Source organism: Dendrobates tinctorius, unplaced genomic scaffold, assembly GCF_039654945.1.
Source record: "Dendrobates tinctorius isolate UK_male_01 unplaced genomic scaffold, ASM3965494v1 ptg000060l, whole genome shotgun sequence".
NCBI classification, from domain to species: Eukaryota; Metazoa; Chordata; class Amphibia; order Anura; family Dendrobatidae; genus Dendrobates; species Dendrobates tinctorius.
In genome coordinates, this window is record NW_027361728.1 from 60,590,247 (window position 1) to 60,613,841 (window position 23,595).

General features: G+C 41.9%; 2 protein-coding genes across 3 annotated transcripts in view; one reads left to right on the top strand and one right to left on the bottom strand.

The window, feature by feature from the left end:
• Nucleotides 1–23,595, top strand: part of VEPH1 (ventricular zone expressed PH domain containing 1) — a 915,267-nt gene that overhangs the window by 116,679 nt on the left and 774,993 nt on the right. The window lies entirely within an intron of this gene.
• On the bottom strand, nucleotides 161–23,246 carry PTX3 (pentraxin 3). The gene is made up of 3 exons (XM_073578994.1): nucleotides 22,897–23,246; nucleotides 22,251–22,700; nucleotides 161–1,209 (listed from the first exon to the last, which is right to left on the bottom strand). Exons 1-3 carry the CDS (start codon nucleotides 23,009–23,011, stop codon nucleotides 599–601), a joined length of 1,176 nt encoding a protein of 391 aa, XP_073435095.1. The 5' UTR covers nucleotides 23,012–23,246; the 3' UTR covers nucleotides 161–598.

A 23,595-nucleotide genomic window follows, 5' to 3' on the forward strand; every position in this document is an offset into this window, starting at 1 on the left:
TCCAGAACCACAGGGTTTCTGTGTGACAATTTACAGATTCCTTTGCTTTGCCTTTATGAATGAAGCCTAGATATATGCAAAGTGCTACAGCATAGGTTAATCTAGAAAGGATCCATGCTCATAAATTAGGGAATTTCTGATCATCTTTTACCGGTGTATGCACTTTGATAATAGAGAATGGAAGCCATGAGGGTATGAACTTTCCCATGGTGTCTTTTCCAGGCTGTCAGCAGGCCAAATTCTATTTTATGGCAGCCTGTATCTGCAGAATCATAGTCAGTATAAAGACTGCCAGAAAGGTATCCCAGCTACTGCTCCTTGACTGGAATCCCAATACTCTCAAAAAAAGCAAATCTAAAGATAGAAGTGTATTAGGGAGCTGCCAAATATACAATCCCATAAGATAGTGTTCATGGAATCTATACTTTATGATTCGATACCAGATGGAAGATTGAAAAATTATACCGAGATTCTGAATTTGTGAGACTTGATCTTAATTGTTGGAGGATATACCATATTTTTAAACAGAAATATTCAAATTAGTAATTGAATTATTCCATCTGACATATAATGTGTTTGTATTAAATGCCTAGAAACTTTATTGAATGTACTGAGCCCCCCCATGTGGTTGAATTTCTGTTGTACCCCAACCAATTACATTGCCCCGTATACTGCAGTCAGCGTTAGCTGTAGTGTTCAAAATGTCCTCATCACTGAGTACTTTATCCCACAGGTTAAACCCTGTAATCTTTCCAGAAAATGACAAAGATTCATCAAAACCTCCTCCTACACAACAGCCGTTCTTCTCTTGCCCGATCTGGAATATGCCTTTATCAGGGATGACATGACCCTGGGCCAGTCCATAATTTGTTGCTTTATTTTCTCCATTGACCCATAAAGTTGCTTTGCCATCATCGGAGTTCCATGTGCCACACACATGAGACCACTTTCCTGTCTGCAGTGCATTTTCAGCAGATATTTTGTTTGAATCCCCACCAACAACTAGTACAAGAGACTCCTGGTTCAAATACAGTTGGATTTCATAAGGATTACGCTTGGTGCCATATGAGATTATGATGGTTTTTTCCAGGGCTTCTGTAACTTTAATCCACACACAGAAAGTGAAGGCCTGAAGTTTTATGTCAGCCGGGTGCACACTTGCATAAATTTTGGGTGACCTCATTGGAAATAGTAATGCAGCATCACAACCTGAAAAATTCAAAAACAATACCATGTAAAATAGAACAAATTTAAATCATTAGGCCTCATGTCTAAGGTCTTTCAATTTTGCTGCAAATTTAACTATGAAATTATCTGAAATTTCAACTCTTGGCGCTCACATCTGCAATGGATACAGCATGTTGTGAATTGAAAAATCCATTACACATCCTCCATTTCATGTACATACAGAAGACTGCAATGCAATTAAAGGGGTTATCCAGGACTACTATTTTGCTGCTAACAGAGGCAACTATCTGCCTATATTACTCAGCATCGGCTCAGAGCTATCAACGACCGCTCCTGCTGGTGATTCAATTGCTCCACATCAACAGAGCAGCTCTTCTTCTGGGCTGCTCTGTCTATCGGGCGTGTCTGCTAAAGTCATGCTGATTGACAGCCGGCTCCTAGCAGTGGTGCAGCAGGGAGCCAGTTGTCAATCAGCATAACATCAGCAGTCGTGCCCCATCAGCAGAGTGGAAGACGTTGATCTGTCAATGTGAGATCAGTTTTAGGCCAGGATCACATATGCGAGAAACACGGCCGAGTCTTGCATGTTAATACCCGGCACTGCCGCCGTCACTCGGATCAGAGCATGCGGCCGCATAGCACTACATGGAGCTGCACACTACGCTCCTGAGTGCCGGCGGCAGTGACTAGTATCAACATGCGAGACTTGGCAGTGTTTCTCACATGTGTGATCCCAGCCTTAGCCGCTGAATCACCAGCAAGAGCGGTCTGTGACCACTCTGTGCTGAGAAAGATCGGCACTAGGCACAACAGGCTGGTAGTGAGCAACTACCTGTCTCTTAGTTCTTGGGGCTATAGTATAAAATGATATAGTCCTAACTAAACATTGTAATTCTGAACTTAGTTTTGCAGAACCTAGTGTAGACATTACCTATGGACTGCAAGATCGATGTGTCTGGTAAAATAAACATCTATGCCATACTTCTGAAATACTTCTTTTTGTAAAAAGCTATGAATATTATTAAATAATGAATAATAAAAAATGTAGAAACTTGTTAGACTAAATAACGAGGGATTAATAGTTTAATATAGTTTGTCACTAGATTAATGAAGCTTACAGGGGCCTTCCTAAAGGGAATGTCTCTGACTCATTTCCTGTGCAGAGTCAGCGTGCTTTTAAATTATCCATGCTTATAGCTGGAACAATTGAACAGTTTCAACCTTGCCCATTATTCCATGGTAGACATGACATATTGCCTTTGAATGCTTAAAGGTTTTTGAATCCTTTTCCCATTTGATGTTTAAGACATTTTTTCAGATATGTGGTCAGAAATGTCAGTAACACTGTCTAACGTTGGCTATTTAATTAACAGACACTCAGCTCTGCTGAAACTTAACACAATTCTGCGAAAGACCAACGAGAAAAACTGTGATTAGAAACTCCCTTAAGAGCTGCTCTGGCCCTTTTCCAAGTTTTATGTGAAATCAAAACCAGCCGCAGAAATTTTATTGAAAGCTTCAATGCCTAAATTACATCGAACACATACTGTATATAATATAAGTGCAACTTCCATACAACACAAATCTTGTTTTATTGCTTTGTTGGCACGCTCATAAAGAATCTATATGCACCCCAATTTTCCTGACATATAATGGGGACTCGCTGATAAGTCCAAATAAATAGACAGCCTAGAAAAACATTGTTCTCCTTGATCTGCTTATGTTCGTTATGATACTTAATTATGAATCATGCTAAATTTGTAAAAGAAGAAAAAAGATGCGGCACTCACCCAGATTTGCAGTGCAGTGTTTCTTTATTCAACCATTAAAGGTCACACAATAAAGGACGGGCTGATAACATGAGGCATGCGGGGAAAAAGACGGACGACAGCCGTTTCGCGTACACAGACGCTTCAACAGGTCCAGGTTCATAAAGAATCTATATCACCCCAATTTTCCTGACATATAATGGGGACTCGTTGATAAGTCCACATAAATAGACAACCTAGAAAAACATTGTTCTCCTTGATCTGCTTATGTTCTTTATGATACTTAATTATGAATCAGTTCTGTGCCACTGTAGTAGAGTATGGACAGCACCAATTGTCCTAGGATATTCTGTCTCATAAGGATATGTTTATACATGGTAGACTTGTGGACATTTCTGTGAAAAATCTACCTTGTTAACATACCCTTTTGATTTAATCATGGCAAGGAAGAAACTAATAAACCTCTGTGAAGCCCATGAAGCCTTTTCAGCTGATTTGGAAAACAAAATGAGGACATTTAAAGACTGCAAAGCCCAGAGGCCATGCCTCATTTTCCATTGTAACAAGTTGAGTGATTATACTGGAAACACTGATTTTTTTTCTCTAGACTGTGGTACAGGAGTTGGCTTAATGAAGCAGTTTATCCTGTGGATAAGTAGTAAATCACCGATTGCTGGGGGTCAGACTATTTCAATCCCACATAATTCCAAGAATATGAGTCTAGAGTCTTCTGTTTGCATAGGCACAACCACACCTGCCATTGTCTGTGGGACTGCCACCAATAAAATACATTAACCTGATGAAGAGAACATAGCGTTCATGAAACAAGATGTCCTTCAAATTAAATCTGATGTGCCTTTCTTTATATGGACGTTCCTGATCCTCTACTAGCAGCTCATCCTACTCCAGTTTGTTCAGTTTGTTGTTATATACTTTTCACATTGTCTATGTGACTGACAGAAATAGCTAATTACTCTGTCAGTTGCATAGTCAATTATGACTGCATGATGATTGCTCTATCCAAAAAGAGCACTCCACAGCCAATCCTAAGGATCGGTAAGGGTCCTCTCTTGTAGCTATTACAATGGGCTAGTCCCTTTAAATAATGTGTCTCAACAACAGCCATTTTTCAGCAAAGATGAGCCTAGAGCTGTCATGGCTGTATCATAGAATTTGACATTTGTTAATCGTGCCCCGTTTTTTTAGTTACTGCACTTCTGTTGCTACGCTAATTTCTGGGTTGACGAGTAACCTAAGGGGGTATTCCCATCTCCAAGATCCTATCCCAACATGTAGTAGGTGTAATAATAATAATAACAATATTAGCAAATACTTCCAATTAGTGAATTAGAAGAACTATACTACATTTCTATGTTGCTTACACCATGTGCAGGGCATTGGAATAACTTAGGTATTAGTGGTCATTACCAAGAACATTTAAATAACAATCACTACATGATTAGTCGTAATAATGGATACCTAAGCTAATGTAATGCCATGCACGTGTAGCAAGTGAACTATACTACATTTCTAACTGGAGGTATTTGCTAATATTATTATTACAACTACCACATATTGGGATAGGATCTTGGATATGGGAATAATCCTTTAAAATTTGTCAGTAAGATCAACATTAAAACCCCAACCACATGTATAGACATACAGGTGTTTGAAATGTAAATGCAACTATACATAAGTTTCTTCTATCTGTTGTTGCTTTCCTGAAAATTTAGTGGCTTATTTCATTTAATATATACTTACCTTGTAATGTCTTCACATCCTGTTCCATCCACCCGTGTTCGGATACCAGATTCCAAGCGGCGGAAGTTCACCGACCGCCATATTGGGACACCCAAGTGATTGGTGTCTCAATATGGAAACTGCTGGTGGTACCAGCCTCTTGCGCGGTACCACCAGTGGAACGCCATACGCACCACACACACACACACTGTATACGCCATACGCACCACACACACACACAAATACACACTGTATGTGCGGTAGGGACCACACGCACACACACTGTATATGCTGTACGCACCACACAAACACACATTCTGTATATGCCGTACGCAACACACACTGTATACACTGTACGCAGCCTCTTGCGCGGTACCACCAGTGGAACACCGTTGCGAACACGCCGCCAGCATCAGCCGAATGACTCACAGACCGCCGCCACTTTTGTACAGGAGGAGCACATGCACTGTTTTAATGTGACCGCCGCTATCTGTCTGCCCAAAGATGGCGGCAGTCTGATTTATTCCACCTGCACGAATTCCAGTCAGGCGTAGTGAATCATTTGGCTGATACCGGTGGAAGTTGCGCGACGTGTCTGCAGGCAGAGGAAGCCGGTCACATAAAAGGGGTTTCCTACGAACGAAAGTTCATTTTAAAAATTGTCTATCTGACCAGGTACAAGGCATATCACATCTCCTGGGCAGGGGAGGAAGCAAAAAACAATACTGACATTACAGCAGGGGATCACAGAGGATTCATTTTGTGAGGTAAATTATTTCCCTGTCTGTTTTTAAACAATATTTTACCTCACAAAATGTATCCTCTGCAATCTCCTGCTGTAATGTCAGTATTGTCTTTTGCTTCCTCCCCTGCTGTGGTATGTTCTGTACACAGACACAGACAATTTTTAAAATGAACTTTCTTTCGTGGGAAAACCCCTTTAAAAAGCAAAGATCAGCACCAACATGGCTCCTCCTAAAAAGTATGCCAATGACAATGAAAGGAAAGCTGCAAAGGCAAAATGTCGAAGACAACAATGGGCAAATGAGACTCTTGAAGAGCTACAGCATTGCTGGGACAAAAACCATTGTGACATTGCCACCCTCCCAATGCCATAGAATCAGGCCTCCATCTAGTATACAAATAAGGTGTTAAGCGCTTTTGACATACAGCAGCACTGAAAAAACCTCTGCCTGCTTTTTAACCTGATTAGCCTGTGTGATGTAAGGGTTAAGGTTAGAAATCAGGCAATGAGCTATCAAACATGCTAAGGCCTCTTTCACACTTCAGTTTTTTGCATCAGTTCAAATCCGCCAAAAAGGCGGACAAGCGGATCCGTTCTCAACTGATGTGAACGGATGGCACAGGATCCGTTTTCAGACGGATCCTGAAAATGAGAAAATTTAAACGAAACGCGAGAGAGAGAGAGACACACAGACAGAGAGAGAGAGAGAGAGAGAGAGAATTTTTTTGTCCAGCACCCAGAAAGAATTTCGGGTTAAATTAGTGTCTGGAGGATCCGCCAGAAAAAAAAACGTTGCAAGCTCCGTTTTGAAATCTTTGAGGATGGTGACGGACAGCAACTTTTGGCGGATCCGCAAAAAAAACGGATGCAACGGACGGCAATCCGTCACAATCCGCCAGTAATGGAAGTCAATGGGGAAAAAAAACGGATCCTCAAAAGAAAATTGAGGATCCGTTTTTTTCAAAACCTGACGGATTGTGACTGATTGTAAAAAACTGAAGTGTGAAAGAGGCCTAAGGAGGCTGGGAAACATACTGGGGAGGCAGAGGCTGGGGAATTGCTCTGCCATGTCCAGAGTTCCTATACTTCATTTGTATGTGAAATGAAATGCTAAATTCTCTAGAATGCAGCAATGGATAGAAGAGAAAGGTGTCAATGCAGGTCCATATATGTGGTTTGAGGGGGCTGATCTTATTAATAAATTCCCTTAAAAGGGAGTATTTAACTCCCAAAATGTCTTTCAAGCTAACTATACAATGATGTAGGGGACTTCATCCTCATAAAAATCATATTAGTACTGCACCTGTTACCTGGTACATCAATGCTTGTACTCTCCTGCTTTCATCCACCTAAACTACAGATTCCTGAATGTGATCCCTGAGCACAGTTCAGCCTTCAGTGGTTACTATTTATGTGAGTTGCTGCACACAAGTAGCAAACGTGCGCTGTTATGAATACAGGCCAGGGTAGAAAGAGTTCAGATTCATAGCCACTGGACAGAGCACTAGCATAGAACATGCTAAGGCTATGTGCACACGGTGCGGATTCTGCTGTGGAATTTTCCGCACAGATTTTATTAAATCTGCAGGTAAAATGACCTGAGTTTTACCTGCAGTTTTAGTGCAATGTTAGGCCTCTTTCACACATCCGGCTTTTGTAATCCGGCACGATGCGGCAAAATTTTTAATAACCGGATCCAGCACCGGATCCGGTTTTGTCCCATAAGCTTTCATGGTCGCCGCATCGTGCCGGATGGTTATGCGTCGTGTACGGTTGTTGCCGGACATGGCAAAAATTAGCCGTCTGGCATCTGCAAAAAAGGTTCTCTGCAACGTTTTTTGTCAGCGCCGGACCGACTTTTTCAACAGTGCATGCCCGGACTGTTAATGTTAACCCCACAAGTGCCCGGCGAGAGAGAGAGAGATCTCTCTCTGTCACCCGGACACTTGTGAGAGATCTCTCTCGCCGGGCACTTGTGGGGTTAACACTCACAGTGTCTGGGTGAGAGAGAGATCTCTCTGTGGGGTTAACCCCACAAGTGCCCAGCAAGAGAGAGAGATTCTCTCTCCTGGACACTGAGTGTTAACCCCCCATGTCTCTCTCTCTCTCTCCACCCCCCTCTCCTCACCTCCCTTTCAGCAGCTGTCTCTCTCAGCGGCTGCCTCTGTCCACCGGTGTATATGTTCCTCCTGCGGCTCCTTTAAATCATGTCCGAGCCGTATCAGACGTCGCATACACATCCGGTATCACCGCTGCAGGCCGGATCCGGCGGCCCGGCTTTTCGCCGCACCCCACACACCGGATGTGTGAAAGTAGCCTTAGTGCAGATTGAGTGCAGTTTTTGTGTGGATTTCCCCTGCAGATTTCTATAATGGAGCAGGTGGAAGGGTAAGTGCACACGTAGTTTTTTGGTGGTGCGGATTTTGTAGTAAAATCCACAGATAAATCCGCAGGACTAAAGTCCTGCAGTTTATCTGCGGATTTGCCTGCGGTTTTGCCCTGCGGTTTTACACCTCATAATAGATGAGGTGTGAAACCGCAGCGGTTCTGCACAAAAGAATTGACATGCTGCGGATTGTAAACTGCAGCAAATCCGCGCGGAAAAATCCGCAGCATGTGCACAGCGTTTTCCAGTTTACCGTTGAAAACAATGGTACTCTACAACACACCTAAGGGTATGTGCACACTTTGCGGTTTCTGCTGCGTTTCCGCAGCGTTTTTGGCTCTGCACCTTTATTTCCTATGGAAATAAAAAAAAGCTGTGCACATGCTGCGTTTTTTTCCGCGCGGTTTTGCTGCGGTTTTCAAAACGCAGCATGTTAATTGTTTGGTGCAGAAACGCTGCAGTTTTACACCTCATCCATTATGAGGTGTAAAACCGCAGAAGAAACGCAGATAAACCGCATAAAAACCGCAGCACTTTGTCCTGCGGATTTCCTGCGGTTTTCTCTACAAAATCCGCAGAGACAAAAAACTATGTGTGCACATACCCTCAATCTGCTGCGGACCCACAGGGCCAAAACCACTGCAGATCCGCAGAAGAATCCGCACCGTGTGCACATACCCGAAAACTGCAGCAAAACCGCACAAAAGAAGCGACATGCTGCCTCTTTTATTCCGCACCAAATCTGCGCGGAAAAAAACTGCAGCATGTGCACAGTGTTTTTTGTTTTACATAGCCTTAAATGGTACTGTACATCACGTGCAGTTTTGCAGGGCCAAATCTGCTGCAGAACTGCACAGAATCTGCACCGTGTGCACAGGGCCTAATACTACAAGTCCATACCCCACATCCTCCTACTGTAACAATCTGCCATTGACATTATCGATGAGGCCTCCACCACACCAATACCAATGACACGGAGCACCCATTCCTTCACCTGTACATGCCTCCAACACCTAATGATATTTCCTTGATAATGTGGCACCGCGAGTATTTCCATTGCCCGCATCCCACACATGCACAATATACACACAACCTGCTTAGTGCCATAACCACTGACCCCCTTCCGGCTCTTCCTATAGGTAAGCCTCAATTTTAACTACCCACTGTTATACCCATTCTGCTTTGCAATGTTATGCCTATCTCCTTTTTCATACTGTCCTACCATCACTATTCATCACCACTGGCCTTATTACGACATTCCCTATAAGCTAAGCCTGTTCCCTGACTACATACCATTTTTACATTCTGCCTACCCTATGTTCTTCCTATCCTTATTACTGGTCTCATCTAGCATTACTCATACATATCTCCTTGCCCTTTAATACACCGCCATACCTTTACCTATGTACTGCACAGGTTTCCACTAATCTTACAATTTTTTTTACATATTTTTATCCGCCTATTTCCGACTTCCATCTCATCTTCATTTCTAGATCTCTAGTCCCAACACTCCAACCTCTTGACCCTTACGTCAGTCATTTGAGCAGAAGTTAATAGCTGTGGCTACATAACCTTATCCTTTCTTGTACCCTTATCATAGCAGTTTTTACAAGCATTCACACCTGTTACCACAATGCTTTCCTACCCCTTACTAATTGATCCTATCCCTCCCTATTATCCCATTCCCTTTTTTCCACGTCCCTTGCGTGGTTGGACATATCTATTACACAGCGGCACATTTATAAGATTATCTTGGGACAAGAACTTTTTTTTAACATATCCAATTGTGGAACTTGTTTTTTATACAGTATGATCTATTTTTTAAAATGCACTTTTTTCATCGGAAAACCCCTTTAAATTTGTTTACATATGAAATGGTTCATTGTTATGTTTGACCAGGAACAACTTTCTCAATTGTAGATTTTTTTAATAAATATCAAGGTTGGCCTTCGACTTTATCTGCGGTTTAATTTTGGCCCACTGAGCATTTGAGTTTGATATCCCTGATTTAGAAGAAAAGCTCTATTGTTCTACGTTACAGTCTATATAGACATGCTGCCATTTCTGTTCAAAAACAACATTATTTGCAACATTATTTGCACTCAGAAATCAATTGTTTCTACCCATTGATCTGAGAAGCTACACAGCTGACAGTTTTGCCTAGCAGAGGACCACTCATACAATGGGTATATAGTTGTGGCCAAAAGTATTGACACATCTGCAATTTTGTCAGATAATACTCAGTTTCTTCCTGAAAATTATTGCAAACACAAATTCTTTGTTATTATTATCTTCATTTAATTTGTCACACAAAAAGAATTGTCCTAAAGCCAAATTGGATATAATTCCAAACCAAACATAAAAAAGAGGGTGGACAAAAGTATTGGCACTGTTCGAAAAATCATGTGATGCTTCTCTAATTTGTGTAATTAACAGCACCTGTAACTTACCTGTAGCACCTAACAGGTGTTGGCAATAGCTAAATCACACTTGCAGCCAGTTGACATGGATTAAAGTTGACTCAACCTCTGTCCTGTGTCCTTGTGTGTACCACACTGAGCATGGAGAAAAGAAAGAAGACCAAAGAACTGTCTGAGGACTTGAAAAACCAAATTGTGAGGAAGCATGAGCAATCTCAAGGCTACAAGTCCATCTCCAAAGACCTGAATGTTCCTGTGTCTACCGTGCGCAGTGTCATCAAGAAGTTTAAAGCCCATGGCACTGTGGCTAACCTCCCTAGATTTGGACGGAAAAGAAAAATTGACAAGAGATTTCAACGCAAGATTGTGCGGATGTTGGATAAAGAACCTCGGCTAACATCCAAACAAGTTCAAGCTGCCCTGCAGTCCAAGGGTACAACAGTGTCAACCCGTACTATCCGTCGGCGTCTGAATGAAAAGGGACTGTATGGTAGGAGATCCAGGAAGACCTCACTTCTTACCCCGAGACATAAAAAAGCAATGCTGGAGTTTGCCACAACTTACCTGAAAAAGCCTAAAACGTTTTGAAAGAATGTTCTCTGGTCAGATGAGACAAAAGTAGAGCTTTTTGGGCAAAGGCATCAACATAGAGTTTACAGGAGAAAAAAAGAGGCATTCAAAGAAAAAAACATGGTCCCTACAGTCAAACATGGCGGAGATTCCCTGATGTTTTGGGGTTGCTTTGCTGCCTCTGGCACTGGACTGTTTGACCGTGTGCATGGCATTATGAAGTCTGAAGACTACCAACAAATTTTGCAGCATAATGTAGGGCCCATTGTGAGAAAGCTGGGTCTCCCTCAGAGGTCATGGGTCTTCCAGCAGGACAATGACCCAAAACACACTTCAAAAAGCACTAGAAAATGGTTTGAGAGAAAGCACTGGAGACTTCTAAGGTGGCCAGCAATGAGTCCAGACCTTAATCCCATAGAACACCTGTGGAGAGATCTAAAGATGGCAGTTTGGAGAAGGCACCCTTCTAATATCAGGGACCCGGAGCAGTTTGCCAAAGAAGAATGGCCTAAAATTCCAGCAGAGCATTGTAAGAGACTCATTGATGGTTTCCGGAAGTGGTTGGTCGCAGTTATTTTGGCTAAAGGTTGTGCAACCAAGCATTAGGCTGAGGGTGCCAATACTTTTGTCTGGCCCATTTTTGGAATTTTTTGTGAAATGATCAATGTTTTGCTTTTTCCTTCATTCTCTTTTGTGTTTTTTTTACATTTAAGACAAATTAAATGATGATAATAATACCAAAGAATTTGTGATTGCAATCATTTTCAGGAAGAAACTGAGTATTATCTGACAAAATTGCAGGGGTGTCAATACTTTTGGCCACAACTGTAAGTAAATCGCTATTCTAGTGTAAAACTGCTTGTAATGTTGCAGTATTTTTTTCTTCACAATTTTAGGCACTTTGATGCCAGTCCGATGAGGGGGCATGGTCAAGGGTAGCTGAAAAATTCATCATAATTTCTGCTAAGAAGTGTCTGAGGGACACAGTAGCTGAAAAGTTCACCAAATTCAATGAGAGGTACACTCATCTTAATAAATTTAGTGCATCTTACTCCAGCACACTCTTTATCAATACTGGGGTACAAAAATCTTGATAAACTGGGAGCTTAGTCTTTTTGTTAGTCAAGTTGTGCAGGTAAGTCTGAACCTAGCACAACCACTGTTACAATGTCACCTGGACAGATTTTTCCAGTTGTTGCAGAAAGACAGTCCTAAGGGTGTGTGCACATGCTGCGGATTCTGCTGTGGATCCGCTGCGGTTTTGGCCCTGCGGATCTGCAGCAGTTTCTGCTACATTGTACAATACCATTAAAATCAATGAAAAACAAAAAACTGTGCACATGCTGTGGATTTTTCCGTGCGGATTTGCTGCGGTTTCACATCCGAAGCATGTCAATTCTTTGTGCGGCATCCGCAGCGGTTTTACATCTGCTCCATTGTACAGGTGTCAAACCACAGGCAAAACCACAGGCTAATCCGCAGATAAACTGCAGGTCTTTTGAATCCACGTGGAAAAATCTACAGCACAATCCCTTACCCTTACTGATTAACAGAAGTCCATTATTCCAATCCTAGTGGAGAACTTTTGCATGCCACAGGACTTGCATCGATCAAAATCACTGAGGCTACCTTACTGCCAGAATGAGAAACCGGTGCCATCAAACTACCTAAACAAATGAACAGACATCCCAAATCTTTACAACAATAACTACTATACTCCATTTTCATGTCTTAATACCACAGTGATATTGTACCTCACCAGTGGCTACATTTATGAAAATACTGTGTCAAAATCTGTTGATTTGGCTTTGGCAAAATTAAACAGACATGGTAGCAACATGGACCATAGTTCAAATAGGAAATTATTGACTGAATTACAGACAACTGAAGAAAGATACTGAAATAAGTAACATTGTACCATATAAGAATTTCCTAGAATTTAGTAGCGCGGCTCATCAGCAGTAGGATTTAGGGGCAGACATACCGCTGATGCAGCTGCATCGGGGCCGGGAGGTTGGGGGGTCCTTGAAGATCAGCTACTAATGAGGGCAATCTGGCCTGTTTCTCAGATCCCAAGACTTTGTGGCGCTCATGGCCAGATTGCCCTCATCATGTGCAGCGGGCAGGGAGCGATACCTCAGATCTGCTGCCATTTTCTCCTGTAGGAATCCGTCTTCTGCTTCCTGCCTGGTGCTTTTTGTCTGACCCAGGTGCGCGTGGTTTGATGATGTCAGCAAGCAGCATGTGCCTGTGTCAGAACTCAGAGAAAATTGCCGATGCTGCGAGAGAGATCCAGTACAATGAGGGGTACTGTTGTAGAACATTGATGGACGTGGGGGAGAGGACAATGATGGATGTGGGAGGAGGACAATTGTGAATGTGGAGGAGAATTATGATGGGGTTGGGGGAGAGGACCATGGATGTGAAGAGATGGAAATGATGGATGTGAGGGGAGGACAATGATGACGATGCTGGAGAAGACAATGATGGAGGTGGGGAGAACAATGATGGGGATGGTGGAGAGGACAATGATGGAGGTGGGGAGAACAATTATGGGGGTGGAGGAGAGGACAATGAGGGAGTGGGGAAGAACAATGATGGGAATGGTGGAGAGGACAATGGTAGCTGTGGTTGAGAGGACCATGGATGTGAAAGGATGACAATGATGGATGTGAGGGGAGAACAATGATAGAGGTGGGGGAGATCAATGATGGGGATGGTGGAGAGGACAATAATGGAGGTGGGGAAAGGATAATGATGGAGGTGGTGGAGAACATTGATGGGGTGACACGTATAGAAAGAACAACGTGAGCACAACTCAAGATGGTGCTAAGGTTAGGTTCCCAAACCGTTAAAGCAACAAATATGAACCTAGCACTCAACTTAAAGGTATTTGTAAGGCGGTTTATTGTAGTACACGAAAAAAGACGCTTCGGTCAATGTGACCTTCTTCAGTTACGTGTGGTATATAGATTGTGTAGAGCTTATGGGCATCTATCAGAAAGGACGATGGTGCTTTAGGCATTGTGGAGAATGATCTCTCTAAGGTAATGAGCTTGTCAGTATATAGGAGAGGGGCAAACGTGCCTCCAGATGCGGTGTCCTATATACTGACAAGCTCATTACCTTAGAGAGATCATTCTCCTCAATGCCTAAAGCACCATCGTCCTTTCTGATAGATGCCCATAAGCTCTACACAATCTATATACCACAAGTAACTGAAGAAGGTCACATTGACCAAAACGTCTTTTTTCGTGTACTACAATAAACCGCCTTACAAATACCTTTAAGTTGAGTGCTAGGTTCATATTTGTTGCATTGATGGGGTGAGGGAGAGAACAATGACAAGTGGGGGAGAGGACAATGAGGGGGGGTGAGGGAGATGACAATAATGGGGTTGGGGTGAGAAGGACAGTGAGGGAGGTGACAGAGATGACATTATAAGGGGTGGGGTAGAAGACAATGATGGAGGTGGGGAAGAGGACAATAAAGGGATGCGGGGGATAGGGCAATGAAGGGAGTAAGGAGGACTTAGAATGGATTTATGAACAGGGGAAGAGGACTTTAGATATGAATGTAGAATGAATTGGGTAGTGGAGTAGGGTGTTAGGTCCCTGATCACATCCTCCCCCCACCTGTCAATTCATTATGACACTATCAGGGACATAACATTTATTGGGGAGAAGAGGGGGCAAGGTGTATAAGACACTTTATAATGAACTGAAAGGCGGGAGAAGATGCTGTCAGGGACTTGCAATGAATTGAGAGAAGGCGGAGGATGCTCAGTATCTGATAATGTCTTCTCCCACCCCCCAAATTCATTCTGATGCTATCAAGTACTTATGATGAGTGAAAGGGACACAGGACTGGGACTAAGACTATGTCCACATTTTTAGGGTTTGCAGGAGAAAATTCTGCTGCATATCCTAATATGTTGGCAGGAAGAACACTGTGTAAAATTTATTTTTTGCCACGTTTTTGTTGCGTGTTTCCCCCCACTCATTAATATGGGTGAAATGCGCTGCAAGAATTCACATTATGCAGATTTTAATCTTCTGCAAATTTGCAAGGAAAAAATAAACAACGTGTGCATGAGACTTCAGGGATCTCATTCACGTTGTTTGTACTGTAAAACCTTGCGTATATTCCTTGTGCACATAGCTTTTCAGTTAATTTGGGAGAGTCAGAGACTGAATAGTTTATATTATTGGGTGGCAGAGATTATAGTTAATGGGGGGCACAGTGCTGCTTATAACTTTATATTTTGACTGGTGCATGGCTAATAGTCTACTAATGGTGGAATAAATATCTGCATTCAGGGGTGCAGCATGGGGGAGACACATGTATCTATACAATGTATGTGACCTTGTTAATTTCAGGGCTGTGACAATCATTGTGACAAGACGAGTTGTGGCTGGGAGAAGGTCTCACCAGATGGAGAAGAAACAGCAGAAAACGACTCTAATCAGGTGAGATGTCAGTGGTAAGTACCTGGATGTAAAGGCCCCATCACACACAGTAATATTGCCAGCGAGATCACTGATTTTGTGACGCCACAGCGATCTCGTCAGCGATATCGCTGTGTGTGACATGGATCAGCGACCGGCCCCCCGCTGGGTATCACTGATCGTGCAGGATCATCCTGGGCCATTTTTTGATCATTGGTCTCCCGCTGGCCAGCAAGCATCGCTGCGTGTGGCAGTGGGAGAGCAACGATCAGCGACGCTGGACGCTGGTTTCCAATGTAAACAGCGGGTATCTAGGAGCCGCGCGGCTCTTAGTTACCCGCTGTTTACGTTGGAAACCAGCTTGCTCGCTGCTCCTGATCGCTGGAGGGGCTGTCTATGTGACAGCTCACCAGCGATCAGCCTAACGATGTCCCAGCGATCCCATCCATGTCGGATCGTTGGTGGTATCACTGGGACATCGTTATGTGTAGCGGGGCCTTAAGTATTATTCTCTATCTGCACTGTATGACTTGGAGTGATAATGTTATCTGTAAAATCCCTTAGGTCACATTCTCACATTTGTGTGAAATGTCTGTGTGCTGCCAGATTTTTTTTATTGGATGGCACACACTTGTAGATTTTTATAGGTTCATTTACATATCCATGAAAATCACGGATCTGAGAAATAGATTCTTGAGGATTAGAGAATGTCCTGTTCTGATCTGATTTTGAGGATCTAAAAAGGTAATACTCAATGCGTCTGAGAAAGCTGGCACTGACACTGCACATGGATATAGGAATGTAACCTTATTATGTATAGCACGGTCCCTTAGTATATAGTGTATTCACTTACTATGTATAGCACAGTCTCTTAGTTTATATTGTACTCACTTATTATGTATAGCATAGTCACTTAGTATATAGTGTACTTACATTGTTTACTCTTATATGATGTATAACACTTGTCCCTTATTATGTACTATCCTCTCTAGGTATATATGGTGCCATCCCTAATTATATAGCTTCCTCTGCTGTTATGTACAGTGCTGTTATTTTTCTTAATCACAATCTCTTTTATTACATAGTCGTCTTTCTTGTTAGATATAACATGACTGCTGACAGAGCAGCCGGTGACCAGACGACCAGTCCATCAACTCCTATATTAGAAAAGAAGCTTTCCCATGCTCCATCAACCGTCATTGCATTATATATCTAACAAGAGGCGATGGTATGTAATAAAGAACAGGGCTCTATATAATCCGATATGTAAGAGACGGTGATGTACATAACAAGAGGGGGCACTGTGTAATAAGGGATGGCAATATATATAATAAAGGAGACTACGTAAGATATATACTGTGTATATATGTATACATATACGTGGTGTGGCTATATATATATGTAGCTTGGTTGCCATGAAAGTTGGGGGGCCCAGTCACATTTCTTGCACAGGGGTCACAAGCTGTCAGTGTCCTCTCCTGGTAGGATATATAGCATCACCACAACAAAACTAATGTATTGTAATGCTACTTGATATGACTGTGCATGCTGTCTGTTATCCAGTATTTTGGAGCTCTCACTTATATATGGGAAAAAGTGGAACTATTAGCTATGCCATAAATGCAAACATAATTCTTAATATCATAACTATTTAACAATAGCAACAAATCCACAGTACTTTTTTAAAGGTGTTCGCCAATAAATGTAATAAAATTAATAACATAAATAATGCACATTTAAATATTAAACATTTTTCTAAATATCTTTATTTAGTCAAAAAGTATGTTTTATCTGGTTTACTCTGTCAGACTATTAAAGATGGCAACTAACATCTATTTCATTGTGCAGCCTGCCCTAGAATTCAGGGGATATGCACAGGACATGCTGTATGAAGCACGACACGGACACACTAGAATTGTCAGGCTGATTGAAAGGAATGATCATTCTCAGTTGTGGCTTTGGCTCTTCATCCCTCTCCCCAGCTGCTGTTCGCCGTCCTTAACGTGGATGACGCTTCCTGAGTCACTGTGAGATATCTCGCGCCTGCTCAGACAAATGGCATCTCACGCTTGCGCAGTATGCTTTGATCAACTACGGGCAAAGCCGAAAAACAGAACTGCGCATGTGCACTTCTGTTTTTCACCTTTGACTGCAGTTGGGCAAAGCATACTGCAGAAGCACAAGACTGTGGGCGAAGCCGAAAAGCAGAAGTGCGCATGCGCACTTCTGATTTTCGGATTTGCCTGTAGCGGGGCAAAGCATACTGCACAAGACGTGATTTGTCTGTGCAGGCGCGAGATATCGCATGGCAATGTAGATGATGCAGGAGGCATCATCCACATCAAGGATGGCAAGCAGCAGCCGGGGCGAAGAGTGGAGAGGACTGAAACCATGGACCATCGGACCAGACAGACTAGAATAGCACACAGTGTGGGAGAAATCAAAAATGTTTTTTTGTGGCTGTTCATGGGGAGTCAGGGGGTTATATAAGGATTTAGGGAATGACGTGCAGAGGCTGAGTAAGATGATATTTTTACCTGCACGAGACAACTAGTCTTGCAATGATAATCTCCTTTTGATAAAGCGCTGATGATATTGAAACCACAAAACACAGACCATTGTTGGAAACATGGTCTCAACATCTACATCATGCTGCTCTCAGATTAAATATTAAAAACTTGCTGACAGATTCCCTTGCTTACAGAATTTGGGGATATTACTTGATCAGCGTGCGGTTCATGTACGTGACAAGGAGCAAACTAGTGCATGCTGTGACTTCTAATGGGTCATGTAGAAAATCGTTTGTGTGCATCGGCAACTGTTTTTTGTACTGTCCTTGTGTGGTTTTTTACACAATCGGAGAGCAATCAGACCAATAATATGCTAGTCTGAATATAGCCTAAAGCCAAGAGTTCCTGCAACTGCTTCCTTTAACATGAGTACAATCTATACCCACACTGCTTATAGAATAGATCTGACCACATAGAGCGAGGGATATCTGTTAATTACACTATTAAGAGGAGGCAGTAGTTGGTATTAATTGGTATTAGTCTAATTCCCCAGATCTTTCCTTTTCATGCTGCCTGAGTATTATGTCATGTTCTCACAGAGCGTAAATGCTACATTTGTTTTTGTACAGAAAATCTGCTGGATTTAACAATTCTAGCAAAGTGATTGTGATTTATGCACTCTCATACCCACTGTGTAATTAAAGCCGCTGATGAACTGTTCTTTTTTCAGTGCGTTTTTCCCTAATCATTTAAAAAAGGCATAAAAGAAACATGATTACGTTTTCAAGTGCAGAATTCAGGGCTACAAATATAATCTGCACCAAAAACACATCCGAAAAAAGCTAATAAAAAAGGGAACTAAAAACATATAATCAGAGCAGATTGTTATTGCATTTGGTGTGAACACCTGCAGATAAAAAGTAACTGAAAAAAAAACCAATGTTTTCTCACGTGGAAATATGTCTTTTACCACCTTCCACCAACCAGAAGCACCAATAAAACTCATGTGTATAAGTGAAGGAATCTGTGAAATCGTATGTAGATAAATTGTGGGAATAATCAACATTCCGGGGCAATCAATTTATATAAATCACAAATTTTGACAGATTTAAATATATATTTTGTCACCAATTCCTGTTTTGGCATAAAATAGACATAAATGTGGACATAAATTGTATCATCATGTCACATTCATGCCATATTTGGGTAAATCCTTCCTATGACTTTTCCTTTGGTGACACTTTAGCGCAAGCATTACCCCATGTTCTCTTGGCACTAAATAGCAAATTGGGGTGAGACACCTTTACATCTCTTGAAAGATTAGAAATACTGGATGGATCCAGGATAATCAAAGAGACAGGAACATGCTTTACCATACTGAATGACATCCAGGGTAATTGGTAAACCATGGAAACCGCTTAGTGCAGATCTGGGAATGCTGGAGACACATGTCATATAATGACATACTTCCTGGAAATAATCCTAACCATCATGCCTGATTTTGCAACAATTACAGTTTATAAAAAAAGAGGAAATTGTGTTGTTGTTTCAGAGCTGATGGTAATTACCAGCTTGCTTCTTTTATGTTCTCTTTGGGAACGGAGAGCTATAATCACATTGTGCACCAAAGATTTTTATGCTTTGATTTGGTTGAGCAGTAAACCTTTAATACATCACACTCAATTCTGAAACTAGCTATACTTTTAACCCTTGTATAAAAGCAGTGTGATGACAGTCTACAGTGAATGTTCTCCAGAAATATTTTACTTTCTAGAGGCCAGCTGTAATGAAGACTTGGTGGGTCTCCAGCTGGACACCTCGATCCAACTTTACAATTCACAAAAATCACAATGAGGTAATGTCACTCATTCTGTAATATGCTGTCCAAGTAACAGACTTATTGATGTGCCAGTATTTACATGTGTGTGATCCTGACTAAAGGCCCCGTCACACTAAGCGACTTACCAGCGATCCCGACACCGATATCAAGGTGTCAGGATTGCTAGTAAGTCGCTATGTGATCGCTGGTGAGCTGTCACGCAGACAGCTTCACCAGCGATCAGCACAGCGATGCCGAGCGCCCGGCATCGCTTGCCATCCCTGTAAAAAATAGAATTAAAATAAAAAATATTGTTATTCTCACCTTCCGACGTCCTGTTCAGCCATCCTGCCTCTCTCCACACTCCGGTCCCAGTGATCCTTTGCGAGAATGACCGCGAGATGTCACGGTCTCGAGGGATAACAAAGTCTCGCGGTCATTCGTGCAAAGGATCACTGGGACCGGAGCGTGGAGAGAGGCAGGATGGCTGAACAGGACGTCGGAAGGTGAGAATAACTATATTTTTAATTTTTTTTTATTATTTTTTACACCTGATCGCTGGTCTCCCGCCTGTCACACGCAGCGATGCGTGCTGGCCAGCGGGAGACCAGCGACCAAAGAAATGTCCAGAGGTTTCTTCCAGCGATCAGCGATACCGGCAGGGGGGCCGCTCGCTGATCGCTGTCACACACAGCGATCTCGCTGGTGAGATCGCTGTTACGTCACAAAAGTTGTGACTCAGCAGCGATCTCGCTACCGAGATCGCTTAGAATGACGGGGCCTTAATGTTAGAGCTAAAACACTGCACTGATTCTAGTTTCTTCCATATGGTAATGCTATGGCTGCATGTGTCACACAACACTGCAATCACAGCAACAAATTGGTACTTCGGATGTAATGATTTCCTATGGTGTCATGTCGCGACCTCGGACCCCCTGCAACTGCTACAGAGTCACAAATGTTCCCAAGTGTGTTGGAAACACTTGTCATAGACTTCATTGCAAGTGGCTAGCGACAGCCGACTTGGATGTCTACGACTCTACAGCAAAATTACAGCTCTAAAATAGTCGTGTGACAGCAAGTTGCATAGATATTTTTCAGAGTATTGCTGTCCCATGACACATGTCACCATGTAGTCCCAGCCTAAAGGGAAGATTCACATTTACACATCTGATATGTCACCGAGACATAGCAGAAGTTATTGTAGAGGGGTCTTTGGTGACCACCATTTATCACTTGTACACTGAGGCCGCATTTGTAAAGTTTGCTGAATTTTCCCTTTAAGATCATAAACTTTAACATTTGGCTTTTATCCTAAGTCATATTACAAGACTCATTAAAGTGTTGATTGTGACTTGCAGGATCGCTACTACCAACAGGTGGCGCTATAGAGTTCAAGTCCTCTTTCTCTCTCAAGAGGCAATTTGCATATTAAACCTTAACAGAAACTTTCTGACTGTTCAATCTGTTCCCTGTAACTATTGTGCCATTTGTATTACTTCTCTCCTTTATTTTGGGCAGGGTCTTTTAATGTGGCCCCCCCAGGCTCTAGGGCACAGATGTTAATGCTTGCTTTGCACCTTATAGTGCAGACGTGTGTAGAGTACAGTGGCTTTACACCAGTGTACAGCAGATTGTAGACTTCATTGGGGAGAATACAGTATATGGCAGCAGTTTATCCATGAAACATTAACTGCTCATAAACATGCACATCTCTAACAAGTAAATCTGTTATTATTAGTATATGAGATTTCTGCTGGGGATGATTATCACCAATGCCATTCTTGTGGGCGGCATCCTATGTCGATCCTGCCATTACTTTATAGCACTGCTTAGTTCCCATGGCCCAGGACACCGCTTGCAGCTGCCGGATCAGACAGATTACATATCCAGATGTTTTCCATAAAGGTAGAAATACAACATTACCCTTTATTGACCTTATCATATCTATACTAATTAGAAATTCTATCTCTTTTCTGGAGTTAATGCTGAGTTCCCTTTTATTGTTCTGAGTCACAGGCAAAGGGTGACTAAACGCAAACTCATCCGCCATGAGAAGGATTACTCAGCGTTTTCAGCTATGCAAACATGCTGCTCATCTGCAGTTTTTCTCTGAGTGGTCCGCTCTACTTTTATGTCGCTTTATGAATTAGCAGATCATGCATTTCAGGTTACACTCGTGGCTCAGATAACATATTGCTAAAATTACACTTGTTCCTTTCGAAAGGTTCAAGACACTGGAATGGCCGCTGTGATATGATATAAATGAAAGGGATTCATCTGCATAAATACGTTCATAATTTCATGTTTCAGTCCTCATTTTAAAGGACTTGAATGTATGTATTATATGTGTGCATGTGTATATATATATATATATATATATATATATATATCAACCCTTACAACATTTAACTCTTTGTGACAGGTTTGTTCGGGCATCATAGTAATTCTGATTTAAGTTAATTCCCAATAGTTTACCTACAGTCCTTCACAAAATACACTTAACAGCAATGTCACAGTTGTGAAAAAAAAACTAATTTATCTCTGCTACATGTAAAACTCATATATGCTATATCTATAGACATAAAACATGTAGAGAACTGCTTATGATTCGTGTGTAATGGTAGAGAATATGATCAAAGATAGATTGATTACCTGATGGTATATACCGCCGGTTGATCCAGTCTACTAAATCGAGAGAGATGCCTGGATAAATCACATTGTCTCCTTTTTCTTGACATTCAGCTTTATTTTGTGCAGCTTCTTCCCATCTCTTTAAAGAGTTTTCAATCCGTTCCAGTCTTTCTCCTATTTCAAGGCTTAAAAGAACAGATTTTTCCCCATTTTTTCTCGAAGCGAGATCAGGCTCGCATTTTGAATCCAGTAACCTTGCAAGGTCTGAAGTCAGGCTGCTGAGGCAGTCACTACAGGAGCCTGATGCGTTTTCTACAGCCGTCCCAAGATCTTCTTTTACTGTCTGAAGGTCCGCCTTAACTTCTTCGAAATTCTGAAGCAGCATATTCTGTCTCATCTGAGAGTTCTCTAACATCGTCATCACTTTATCCCACCTTGAAAGGTCTTTGATTTGACAATCTGTTAAAGTTACTACAATATAAAAATACATATTATAATTGCCTATAATCACATATTATCTGCAATCTCATTTTCCTGAATCATGTGAAAGTGAATATCACATAAAAACTTTGAGAGCGACTTAAACATTCTATATTCTGCGAGTATAGAAAAGTATATGACTCAGTTACAAAAATCAAACATTATAAGAAGAAAGTAAGTGACTTGCCTTCTCCGGTCACCAATATCTGATTGTCCAAATCCTGTACTTGCATTGTACTAGCTATTGTAAGTGCTGATGATAAGCACCAAATAGTACAAGCAAAAAGATGTAGTAGCATCATGTTTTCTCCCAAAGTCTGGAATACTGCTCGAGTTGCCTTTGTCCCAGGGATGTTCTCTAAAGCATAGCAGTCTGTGACTGTGCGAAGACTGAGGAGGGAGCCCTTAATAAATGCTTATAGAGACCCAGGTGAATCACAACCAACTCCAATATTGCTCAGTGGCAGCAATGTGTAGAATATGATGTCATGTAATAAGAATAAGAGGGGTGGTAGCTGTGGAGGTATGGCAGTTACACAAGCTATCCTTAATGGCTCATGTGGTGGGTGGATTCAGCCATGCAGTGAAAGAATGGGGAAAGTTGCATGGGGTACTGTAAATCACAGGGGAATTGTGAATACAAAACATCAGGGAGATTTCTCCACTCCATATGTGTAATATAAATTCCTTTCCGTGCAGACATTTCTGCCAATGTATATTTCTCAATGCAGACTTGTCTGCACGATTGCAAAGATTAATAATTCCTTAAAGATGAAATAACATAAGGAATGTAATTACATGCAATTATAGTTATCTATCATACTGCTAGAATACAAGATGCGGCTGAATATCATTTGCTTTCGTCTGTCCCTGTATTAAATAAAGG